This window comes from Chenopodium quinoa, unplaced genomic scaffold, assembly GCF_001683475.1.
Source record: "Chenopodium quinoa cultivar QQ74 unplaced genomic scaffold, ASM168347v1, whole genome shotgun sequence".
In the NCBI taxonomy this organism is placed as follows: Eukaryota; Viridiplantae; Streptophyta; class Magnoliopsida; order Caryophyllales; family Amaranthaceae; genus Chenopodium; species Chenopodium quinoa.
In genome coordinates, this window is record NW_018743331.1 from 6,888,952 (window position 1) to 6,902,289 (window position 13,338).

A 13,338-nucleotide genomic window follows, 5' to 3' on the forward strand; every position below is an offset into this window, starting at 1 on the left:
TATTAAAGTTGAACAACAAATATTAATGTTAAAAAAAAAAAAAATTCAGAACAACACCATCACCAACAACATTAATAATAATAATAACAATAATAATAATAATAATAATAATACAATAATAACAATAACAATAATAACAATATTAATAACTATAATAATTATTATAAACCACATATATCGCAACATATTAATAACAATAATACACACAACAACAACAACAACAACAACAACAACAATATTAATAATAATAACATTACTAATAATAATAATATTAATCAGTTTTTTTTTAAATTAATCACGAAAAAAGGACTTCCGCCTAAGATTTCCGGATGAACCAAGGAGTATCCGGAAATTTCAGACGGATCCACCTCGGACATCCGGAATTTTTAGGCGGATGGGTAGATCCGCCTAAAATATCTAGATGAACCAAGGAGGATCCGGAAATTTCAGGCGGATTCTCCTCAGACATCCGGAAATTTCAAGTGGATGGGTAGATCCGCCTAAAAATTTTGGATCTATCTTGGTTCTTCTGGAATCTTCAGGCGGATCCTACCTATTGCGATTTTTTTTTTCGATTTAAAGCCATACCTGATTGCCTCCGGTGCCGTCGCCTCGACCACCGTACGTTACCCGGATTCGCCGCTGGTTCGCCATTGCCGGATTTCTGCTCGCCTTGTTAGATTGGTGGCTGTCAGTGGTGGGTTGTGGATGCTTTTTTTTTTTTTTTTTTTTTTGTTTTTTTGTTTTTCAGATTTTACTTAATTTTATTTTAAAAATTTTAGAGAGATAAAATGAGAGTGAAGTATGAGAGTAAAATGTGATTTCAGAAATGAGTGTTGTGAGTGTCGTGAGTGAGTGTCGTGGGTATATATTTACGAGGGGTAAGTATGGAAATTCATATTAAAAAAGCGAGCGATGCCTAATAAAATGGGAGCGTTGTTTAACAAACCCCTAAAAAACAAAGGAGTAGTTCATACTTTAGGAAAAATTCATGGGAATAATCCCACCTTTGGGCCGTTCGTTTTTAATAATCCCACCTTTGAGAAATTTTTTAATAATCCAACCTTTGGGCCCCGATCTTTTTTATTGGTCCCATTTTACTTGAAACCGGTTAAGTAGGTAAATTATTTTTTTAAAAGATTAATTTACACGTGTCATTACATAATTGGTAAAAAAAAACAAAAAAAAAAAAAAACCATACCCAGAACCCAGCCACCCCTATCATTACCACCACCGCAAACCCCCATCCGAAACCCAGCCATTTCCGATGAAACCATCAAGGACGAAGCTCGAAGGTCGAAGATCGAAGGGGAAATCGAAGGTCGAAGGTCTGGTTGAAGGGGAAATCGAAGGTCGAAACCATTTTCGATCTCTTCTTCTCGAGGAGAGAGAAAGAGAAGGGGGTTGCCGGATTTTTTTTCAAAGGTTTAGGGTTGCGGTGGACAACGACGGCATGGAGGGGGTGGATTGCTCGGATTTCAGAGGGAAAGGGGTGGGGTGGTCGGATTTCAGAGGGAAAGGGGGTGGGGTTGTTTGATTTTGGAGGGGAAGGGGGCGGGTGGTCGGATTTCAGAGGGGAAGAAGGTGGGGTGGTCGGATTTGAGAGGGAAAGGGGGTGGGGTGGTTGGATTTGGGAGAGGAAGGGGGTGGAGTGGTCGGATTTGGGAGTGGAAGGGGTGGTTTCAGGTGAAGGGGGAGTGGGGTTGTGGTGGTTTCATATGAAGGGTGTGGGGCTGTGGTGGTTGTTCGGTGGTTTCAGGTGAAGGGGGAGTGGGGTTGCGGTGGTTTCATATGAAGGGTGTGGGGCTGTGGTGGTTGTTCGGTGGTTTTCGGTCGGGTAGGGGAAGGAGATGGTGGTTTCCGGCTGGGAAGGGTGGTGGCTTGGGCTGGTAGGTGGTTTTGTAATTAATTTTTTTTATTTATTTTTCTTTTAAATAAATTTAACTTTTTTTTTAAAAAAAATTTGTTGACCAATCATTGGCCGCCACGTGTCATGTAACATGTTAACCTGTTATAACAGGTTACATGACCGGTTGGGACCAATAAAAAAGATCAGGGACCAAAGATCGGATTATTAAAAAATTTCTCAAAGGTAGAATTATTAAAAACGAACTGCCTAAGATAGGGTTATTCCGATGAATTTTTCCAATATTTTAAACCTTGTCATCGTGGACTGCAAATATTCTATTCTACACGAGCGCAAGTCAACTACAACTCCCGCAATCATGGCTTTAACACTAGCATTGATCACAACCTCCTCTTTATCGAATTCCATTTCCAAAAACTTCCCAAACAACCCAAACAAATCCACTTTCTTTTCCACCTTCAATCCAAATCCCACTCAAAAACCCATCCAAATCCCACTCAAAAACCCAACAAAAATCATCAAATCTACCATAAATTATCACAACCCACAAAAATGTCTGAATTTCTGACTGCAAAATCATCTCCAACTGACCTAGTTGCTCCACTCTCAGGTGCAATCAACCTCGTTCAATCTAACCCCGCCACTTGGCAATCTGCCGTACTCTCCAATGTAGTCATCTTTGTTCTGGGTTCTCCGATTTTGGTCTCAGGACTATCTCTCTCCGGCATTGCTGCTGCTTTCTTGTTGGGTACTCTTACATGGCGCTCTTTTGGTCCTCCTGGTTTTCTTCTTGTTGCCACTTACTTTGTTTTTGTAAGTTTTGATTTTTCTTCTGTTTTATTTTAATCATCCCATTTCGAAATTTTGAATTAATTGGTCGAATTTTGGATTTTGTAATCATGGGTTCAATTTTTAGATTGTTATTTTGATTGATTTTCAGGTTTTGGGTGTTGCTGTAATTTATGTGTTTGGGTTATATAGTGAAGATCTTGTTGTCTCTGCATTGATTGCCTTCTTAGTTTTTCAATATGATATCATTGATGGTTGTTGATTTACTGCAAAAATTTGTGAATAGCATGTCTGTTACTGCTAGATTTAGGATGAAATGCGTATATAATTATCAAGGCGAGGCGTGGATTGAACTCGGGTTGTCTAGTGTTTCACCAGCATTTGTTTGTGATCGACTCGATTGTGGCGCTTTAGAGTTGAAAACTATCAAATTTGGTAAACTTATCTAGGTAGATAGTTTTGATGGGTAACATTTGTTATTCTGCATGCTAACCTGTTGATCCTGAACAAATCAATGAAATAGGCCTGCTTGTGCTTACAAGCAAAGAAGAATTATAGGATTTCAGTATACAAGGATATGGATTGTCATTTGTACTCGATTTTGGGATTTGGAGTCTCCAGATGTCTGTCTGTCAAATAAATATATCTTTGATTTTGTGCAATACCTGTAGTCCCACCCTGTCCTGGATTATAGATAGCGTAATTAAGCTTCTAATGCTGCATATATAAATGGATTTGAAGCTATCAATTCATGAACCATACTGAACGTGTTCTGAGAGAATTACAAACCACAATAGATTCGTATAATTCTCTATCATGACCTATGGATATTTAGCAGCTAACATTCATTTGGTGGATTAAAATCCTCATGTGAACAAATTGATGAATGAAGATGCAGATGGATTCATTGGATTTTCCCTATCAAAATTCATTGTTTTTTTTCCCCAAGCAGCTTTTTGGCAGTGTTTCTCGTGGCTGCTTTACATCAGAAGTCAGGATCACACCCTTCTTACATACGACAACCTCATTGCGTCTAATGTAACTTTTTGTTTAATACTTAGCAGCTACAATAAGACAACATGCAACTTTAAGACAAGTAATTGCTGATCAGGACACTGATTTTTGGGTATAGGCAAATGCAAATGAGTTCAAAATTTAAAATTTGGTTGGCCATGGAGGAACTAATGTGTTCAGAGGTACTTTGGCAGATATTCTTAATCAAGGCCATGCTTTTTTCACTCGGGTTAAGTCTAACTTTTGTCTTTAATAGATGGAAGGTTGCACAAACTATACTATATGTCTATACTTATCGAAAACAAGCTCTAAAGATCTTTCATATTTTTTTGTTTACCCTTCAATGGAAGACTGTGATGGACTTATCAATATTTATGGGGTGAAGTCTATTGTGCTTAAATATGTAGGCTGTACCAGTGGTACCATACTAGGCGTTTTTGCAAAGAGTTTCGCTACAATATCTTACAAATTCTTGTTGTCTGCCCTTTTATGCAAAGTTATTATGGGTATATTAGCATCTCAAATTTCATATCCTGCTGTTAGGTCATTGGTACTGTGCACAAGTAGTTTATATATAATTAGCTTCATTAGCTTTGTTGTGGGATAGAATGAAAATTCGACATGTTTGTCTCCTTCTGCAATTTCTTTCAGTAAATTTCATTGGAAATTCTAGGGTTACACTAATTGGTGGACTTTCTTAACCTAATTTTTCCCAATTTTCCTCCTCCCTCTCACTTTAGCATCATTCTTTCATTGTTTCTGGGGCCTTGACTCATGTATAATATAAAGCATCGTTTAGCTGTATGGTGGATTTTTATAGTGGCATTCAATTTAGTCAATAATTCCACTAAAACTTGATAGTTTATAAGAAAACAGATGAAGTAAGGTCCCCTGGAGACTGGAGAGTGGGGGGGGGGGGACATTTCACAATTTATATTTCTTTCTCATTCGTGTTTTTTTTTTGCTTCGGGAATTTCCTTTTACATTCTTCATGGTTTTTGGAAAATAGTGGGACCTATGATAGTCATGGACTAATGTTCTTTGGAAGAAATGGGCAGTTTTGTCTGGGGGTGTGGATTAGGGAGGATGAAAAAGATATAAATTGAAGAGCTTTGCTGCGTCATGTTCGCTATCTTAATTTCTGATTGAAAGGATATATTTTCTTATATTCTTTCCTTCCCACATATTTTGAGATTTATAATTTAACCTGTATTAGGGAACTTTAGCAACCAAGGTCAAGATGGCACAGAAGGAAGCTGAAGGGGTTGCAGAAAAGAGGAAAGGAAGAAGAGGGCCAGGTAGTGTAATTGGTTCTAGTGCAGCCGGTTGTATATGTGCTATTCTTTCGATATATGGAATAGGAGGGAAGGAACTTTCTCAGCTTTGGAAACTTGGCTTTGTTGCCAGCTTCTGCACTAAGCTGAGTGATACTGTCTCTAGTGAGATAGGGAAGGCATATGGCAAAACAACGTAAGTATTTTATTCTGTATACATCAATACTCTATTTTTATTTATTTATTTTTTTAATTTGACTCAATGAGTGTACACCAGTTTATGTGTAGACTTGGTTTGCTTCAGCTGGAAGGCTGGTATTTATTTATAAGATGTTGTCTGATGGCTTTAGAAAGCTGGTGCTGTTTTATAAGATGTTTTCTGATGGCTTGAGATTCACATTCTACATCTAAAATGCCCCTGGTTTTTCCAGAATGTAATACCATGGCTTTGTCAATAAAGAAATACGTATACTCACAATTGTAGGAAGATAATAAACACACTGAATTCTTTTTAAGCTATAGTAACAGAAAAATAGTCAATATTCCAGGTCATGCATGCATGATTTCCATTTTCTGTAAAAAATAGACAAATAAACACTGAAATTTCAAGTTGGATTCGGGCATAAAAGAGTAAATATCCACCTAAACATCCTAAAAGATAAAGCATTTCCAGATCAATCAATCAATCAAAGCCTTAATCCCATGAATGGGGTCTGCTACATGATGTTTAGAATGAAAAAGACCGTTAAAAAGATCGGCAAAACAATCAATCAAAGCATTCCTAGATCGATCAATCAATCAATCAAAGCCTTAATCCCATAAGTGGGGTCGGCTAACATGAACCAAATTTGATTATTCCGTGTAGTCATCAACATAAATCTTCCTCCTCCATCCCTTACGATCCAATGCTTCATCCTCATGTAAACAAAATTATATTGAGCCTCACTACTAGAAAACATACCTTTTTTTCAGAATATAGGTCATCTAGTGACAACATGTTATTGAACTGAAGTTAGAATTATGTCAAATACTTTAATGGCGTAATGTGCTCAGCTGCTGACAGTATCACATTGGGTCACTAAGCTGATTTGACACCGATTGCTATAGACTAAACATTATGGTTTATGACATGACCATTTGAATTACAAACGTGGAAGAGAATGTAGATCACAGTTACTCCTCCATGTCGTTGATTGACCTATATTATTTTTTTTATTATAAAATAAGAATGTCTAAAGTCATCAAGTGGAGTTCATAATTTTAGATTATAGGTACATTAAGTTCGTACCAATATTTTAAGAAAATATTTAGTATCAAGAGCTATATAACCGTATAATTTTACCTGAATCAACAAAGTTTTTAGCTCTCTCCTGACCCATAAGTCAGAGATGGGAATAAAGAGAAAAGGAGAGAGACTTAATTATAGATGATCTCTAGTTAAGAGGTTAGCTGTTTTTAGATTCAATTGCAAATCAAATATTTATGTTATTCTCTCTCTCCCCTTTCTTTTAGCCAGAAAATCTGTTTGGGTTCTTAATCCTTTTTATATTAACTATTGATTCTTAGGATATTAGGTGTTTTACAGGTGTGTTCTTTTCAACTTGCTCCATAGATGATTAAGCTCTTGCAAAATTGGTATACAATAAGTTTATGTTAGCAAATTAGAGTTCAAACAAAAATAAGTATTAAATATAGCAAAATAATTTCAACAGAAATCAGTAAGCTGTTTTAATTGTATGTGGAGTTTTAATGAAAGTGATTTGTAATACCAGTCACCGGATAATATTATCATCATTTGGATATAATTGTTTACAAGTTTACCTTTACAATTTGATGTAATCATAATGTGTGAGTTTAAAGTTTTCCAAATACTTACCCAGTGTATATGAGCAGGTATCTGGTCACTACATTCAAAGTTGTTCCTAGAGGTACAGAAGGTGCTGTAAGTGTTGAGGGAACCATTGCTGGGCTTCTAGCTTCAAATTTGCTGGCCATTGTTGGTTGTCTTACTGGCCAGGTTCTCCTTTCTACTTAAAGCTGGACGCTTACTCTGGATAACTGTGTTTAAAGTATGACACGATAATTTGCTTTTACAAGGCTTGCCTACATAAGGATTGTTATCTTTGCAGAGTGTTTGATTACTGGATAGCAAGTTTCCACAAGGGCAAGATTTTCCCATTAACTTTTAATCTATTATGTGTGCACCATATAAGATCTAGAAAATTTTATCCTTAACTTCTCTCCTATAGATAGGACTTTGACTAAAGTAAATCAAATTCATGATAGCACCATGCTCAACGAATTCCAGTGGGGAGGGGATTATGATGAGTTTTTTTAACTCTTCACGGCTGCTAAGAATTTGGCTATGTAATTGGACACTGTCGCCACATCACAAATGTTTCTCTGGGTTGATGGCCACAGCTTTATGTGTATAACCAAAAGCTCTTTCAAACATAATTTACTTTATACTATTAACTGGGATGATCAGGCTCAACTATGTGTGGCTTGAAGTAGATGGCCTTCACAACTTAGGAACAAAGTGGTGGATGGGTTTCAATGTTGCAAGTTATTTTCTCATAGAATGAAGATTACATGTATTGGAAATCATCCTTTTCGCGTTTGCCAAATGATTTGGATGGGGTAGCTAATCTTTGTTTGTTGCAACTGAGCTCAACAATCAAGGTAGAACTGTAGTAGGTGATGATGCTTTGATCTGGTTGAATGGTGATAATGGTGATTTTGCCACTTAGAAGGTATTGTTAATTGCTTGAAACTGCAAAAGTATTCTGATTGCCTTGCACATATTGAAAACTTCTTGAAGAGCTTGCCTTTTATCTAGATGCTGATGATGAAAAGTATCCCTACAGATGATATTTAAAGGGAAGAATTTTCAGCTTAGGGACTAGATGCTGGCATGCCACCTTTGTGAGCAAGAGGAAAACCGGCATTCCCCCCCCACCCCCCACCCCCCCCAACAACTCAGACTCTTCCCTATTTCCTCATGTGCTCATGTTGGGTTCTTGATGTTTCAACGTATACACACTTCACACTTGCACTTCTTAGTTCATTATGGACCAAAATACACAAAACTAAACTTGAAATAGTTGAGTTTGGCGCTTTGACATCTACTCATGTTTTTGTCTGTTATCTGACTTGGATGTTCTCTTTAAGCCATTTGCTCTTCTCTCTAGATTGGGCCTTTTGGGCTCTACTAGGCTAGGTCAATGATGTTTTGTAATTTGGAAACAAAGACTAAGATTTTGTTAAAAAAAAAAAAAAAAAAAGAGAGAAAAAATAGTGAGGAATTTGGTTCTCTTTGCATCTTGGTTGTGCACCTGGAAAAAGAGGAACTGTTTGATTTTTGGGGCATAGCTCGGTTCATATGAAGATTTCAAGCTGTCTACTTTTGACCCCCCTGTGTACAGTTGTAGCTATAGCCAGCCCTCCATTTGCAGATATCTCTACATTTGGCTCCCATTCATAAATCATAATCATATCATTACCATTAAATGAAAGGATATCTGAAAACAAGTAGATAGTGTGAATTTAGATATCTTAACCCTGTTCAATGTGATGGCACCATAGATGTGCATTAGTGGCTTGTGTGGTTAAAATAATATGGCATTTAACTTCATGAATGCTCTTTAAAGTTCCTGAGTTGTATAATTGGATGAACCTTTTCGAGGTTTTTGCGTGTATTATATAATTAAACTCTAGTGCTTATGATCATTGTGAATTCTTACATTAAGGGACATTAAGAGCAAGAGCAATGGCTTATGGAACATTGCAAAAATTGGAGTTTCTTTTCGGAAATTTGCGCTTGGATTGAGATATTATTTTCCTTGATTTCAATATCAGTATATCATGTCTTGGGTAACCAAAGGATAAATTGGTTTATTATGTTTGCAAGCTAGCCAGTTGGAAACTTGGAGATTGTTGTGCATTTAGGAATTACATGTGCTACACGATTAGTAGAAGAGAGAGGGAGAGGTGTGGAAACCTTTGAAAAACTGGTTCTATTTTGAGTGATGTATTAGAAATCTTGCATACGAATTAAGTCAAAACATATTGAAGGAGACCTGCAGAAATTAAGAGGGGCTGTGTGGGGAGCTTCAAATTTGAGCACTCGTATTGGGTGTGGCTTCATGAATGAGAAGTGTATGCATTAAAATGGAACCCTTGCTTATGAACTAAAACTATTCAAATTGGAGGTGATGGCAAATAAGTAGGGAGAGTGTTTCCTTGTTTTTTGAATGTCAGAAGTTTCACAATTGTCCAGAAGCGCTTTGTTTTATTTTATATTACTGATCAGTCATTACTGATTTTGTTATTACGTACTACCTCTGCTTTACTCAGGTTCATTTTGACACTATTCACACACACTCTTTTGATTATGTTTGTGATTTATACGTAATGAAAGATAGACTCGTCTCGATACATTTCTTCAAAGTAAACTTTGTTTAAAAAACTTAATAGTTTATTACTGATGCTAATTGTCAAAGTTGTGTTGACATGCATGAAAATAAACTGAAGTGGGGGGGGGGGGGGAGGGTGGGATTAATTTGACATTATATAATTATTAAATTACTTGTTTCAGCTCACAATATCTTTGAGAATTCATGTGTTTACTAATTTTTTTTGTGGTTTTGGATGTAGTCTAGAAATTGAAAGGAGCTATTGAGAACTAATTGTGTTTACCATGGGGTAGAATATGATTGGCATTGACTTTTGTAATATTGCAAAAGCAGACTTCTGAAATTTCATTGTTTCTGATGACTTCATTACTTATCTAACTAATTGTTGGCTACTAATTAACTTAAGATTTCCTCTATCCATCTATGAATTCACTCGTACCATTTTACATTGTCCCAAAATAAACTTCTGCTTAAGTTCCGAGGCAAAACTTTAAAATATCATTCTACCTATTTCTTTCCCCATCCCATAAAGATCACTCTCTCCATTCCAACACTTCTTTTTCCTTTTCCCCTCTCTGTTTACTACCAATTTATTTAATATTGAATATCTCTATTCCTAAAAGTGAAGAATTTTATTGGATGGAGCAAATATATAAGATGTATCAGTATCACTTAAATTTTGATTGAGCTTTTCAATTGGTTGATTGATGCTCTTGTTTTCTTGGAGGCAGATAAATTCAACTGGAGCTGTTATCTGCATATTAGCCTCTCAGATTGCTAATTTCGGTGAAAGTATAATTGGTGCTTTGTTTCAAGAGAAGGAAGGATTTCAATGGGTAAGCTTTCAACTCAGGCTATGTATTATTTTTTTATGCTATTCCTTGAGTTCTTATGCTTCCGGATTTTATAGTGCCTTGCAACGGGTTACAAATTCGATTTGGCCCTGTGCCAGGAGGGGATGAAGTCAGCTGTTGATTATATTAACTCTGAATATCTCATACCTGTGAACTTACGTTTTTGCAGCTTAACAATGATGCTGTCAACATCATTAATATATCCATGGGTAGCATCTTGGCAATCCTGTTTCAACAAGTTCTGAATCGTAGCTGGCTCTGGTTAATACACTAAACCCTCAATCTAGCTTGACTGCAGTGTTATCTTACAGTAATATTAGATACATTTGATGATAATTGTATGCTTCAGTCATTCAGAAAATTAAAATAAATGAAATACATGTTTAATGTCTGATGAACAGAATGATTTGAAGGAGAGAAAAAGAGGTGACATCAATGTCTAGAGATGGAGACGTGTAGATCAAACATTTCTTGAAGGTGGAAGAAATCCAACCAATCCAGGTACAGTTTGGAAAATTCTCATCTCTATTGATAATCATGAGAGATGAAGTCCAAACTATACTTGAAAATGCCAATTCCCTTGTTTTTGCCTCACTATGATAACATTTTCAGTGCAGAGGTTCGAAATGACGGAACAGACTCATGAATACTCAATCCTATGCAAATGGGAAGCAGAGAGTTCTCACAAGTATGTACAATGGGGAAATATAGTGACTGATAATCACTTTGTGTGCGCTTCTTCATAAACTAATGTCATGTTGAGTGCAAAGCAAGTCCAATGCCAACTTAGCTGACTAGTTATATGGCTTGTATGTATAATCATCACTAAATTTTTATTGGCATCTGTATAAGATTTTAAGAGTTGATTTTGTTTATTGTATGCTCAACGATGTTCAGCGGACACCATTCTCTTGATTGATGGAGCATTCCTCTTTGATAATGATGATATACTCTGTATGAGGATAAAGAGCGAAGCATATCTGAAATATTGAACTCGAGAATCGGATGGTTAACTTAAGGGAATCCAACTTTTAAGGTACTTAGAAAAGAGTCTAGAGGTTGAGGTGGTGGAGTAATAGTATCGCTTTCCACCTCATATCCCTGTGGTCTAGGAATTAAATTATTTGAGGGATTTTTGTAATTGTTTTCCTCAAGTAGATCTCCTTTTCCTTGTGTTAATTATTGTATGTTATATGAGTAAGTTAGCCAGGTGAGACAATTAAATTGTCATATACTTGTAGTCTTGTAGAACATATGAAACATATAACCATATTATAAAATAATGTTAATTAAAATCTTTTATCGGTGTATAATACGTGATTTGAACCTTCAATGGACCTTTAAACGTTTAAGGATGGTAGTACAATGGCTCTGGAATAAGACTCATAAGGATTTGGCTTAAACCTTGATCTTTACTTTCACAATACGATCCAAGTAATTATGAATTGGAAATCCTACGCAATTTTTCTTTCTTAAATTAAATCCTTTCTAATTCAAGTATAGACGTCCGCGATTAATCTTTTTATTTATTTATTTATTTATTATTTTTACAAGCAAGGAAGAGAGAAAGAAACTAGTCTGTTGGCTGGACTGGGTAGCCTTGGGCTTTAGTTGATTGACTTGAAAAGAAGTTTTAAGGAGGGTTTGAGGTTAATAACCTTGGTGTTTAGGGCTTAGTATATTGTATTCGTTGTGTGTTGAATGTTGGGGTACGAAGGGAGTATTTATAGGACAAAAACAAAGGAAATAGGTCGGCTAGTAGCTGGCGCATATGTTAATTTCTGCGTTAAGTTAGTTGTCGACTTGTCATAAACTCATAATCTTATATGGGCTTGTCAGTTTTTATACGTGTCATGATAATTAAGGTAAAATTTATATAGTTAATTAAGTCAATTAAGCAAAATTAGGGCTATTAGATGAGATAAGAAATAGATTGGGGCCTAGTAATGTGATTATAAGGATTGGAATTACATTTGGATTGGGTTTAAGTTGAATTATGGTTTTTTAGGCTCAATTTGAAAATTTTATCTACATTTTTTCGGTTTATTTTCTGATTTAAAACGAATTGTGCTTCAAGAGAAAGGGTGAAAAGGGACCTACCAAAGAAGCAACTCATGAAAAGGAAGCACTTGAGTCCAAATTAAAAGAAAAGCTGGTGAAGAAGCAGTTGCAAAACAAAAAGTTTTCGAGAAGCAGCTGAACATGAAAATAAAAATTGTCGAATAAGTATTACTCTCTCCTTTGTTTTTAAATGCATCATTTTGACTTTTGTACTATTCGCATACCATGTTTGATTTAGTCTTTTACTAATATAAAATAAATAAATGTTATCATGTAATATATCATTAGATTCGTCATAATGTCTATTTTCATAATATAATCTTGTTACAATTTTTATTAATAGACAAGTAAAGGTATTAATGGTCAAAATTATGTCTTGGCAAGTATGACAATCAAATTGACGCATAAAAAAAAAAAAAAAAAAAAAAAAAAAAAAAAAAAAAAAGAGAGAGCATTCCCTCCATTTCCGAAAGTTCGACTCACTTTGCATTTGCGCGATTTGCAATGTGCGTCTTTGACCATTTATATCTTTGGCTATGTGTAACTGTGTAAGTGAAAATTATAAAAAAGTTGATATTTGTATAAACTAAGATGAATATAATAAGATCTCCCATGGTAATTTTTCTTATGTATAGATCATATTTGGTTAAAGTTATTTTATTTTGACCACATGAATTATAAGTGAGTCGAAATTTAGAAACAGAGCTAGTATTTGAAGCCTACAAAAATAATTATGAAGAAACAACACCATTAAATGTTCATTTTTACTTAGAACTGAAATGTTCAACCAGTAGCGGATCTAGCAATTAGGTAATTGGGGTACGGAAATTAAGCCCATTAAAATATACTTTCAATATATGGAGTATTATTTATTTGCCATATAAACTTTGAATTTTTATTTCCAATAATAACAATGTATACTGAGGCAAATAAAATAAAAACCAATAATATAATTTAAAGTTATGATGGTTAGACGAATCATATATTAAGTTAAGGAGTAGACATATATATTGCCAAAACATACTTGTAATAATTTAATTTAGTAATCCATATAATTAATCACA

At 35.3% G+C, this 13,338-nt stretch overlaps 1 protein-coding gene across 1 annotated transcript; it reads left to right on the forward strand.

Annotated features, from left to right (window-relative positions):
* Nucleotides 1–2,296: 2,296 nt before the first annotated feature.
* LOC110737850 (protein VTE6, chloroplastic-like) lies at nucleotides 2,297–11,391 on the forward strand. Its single transcript, XM_021918195.1, has 7 exons — nucleotides 2,297–2,680; nucleotides 4,887–5,140; nucleotides 6,838–6,961; nucleotides 10,091–10,195; nucleotides 10,383–10,474; nucleotides 10,615–10,714; nucleotides 10,831–11,391. Coding segments are annotated over exons 1-6 (837 nt in total). The 5' UTR covers nucleotides 2,297–2,419; the 3' UTR covers nucleotides 10,616–10,714; nucleotides 10,831–11,391.
* Nucleotides 11,392–13,338: the final 1,947 nt, after the last annotated feature.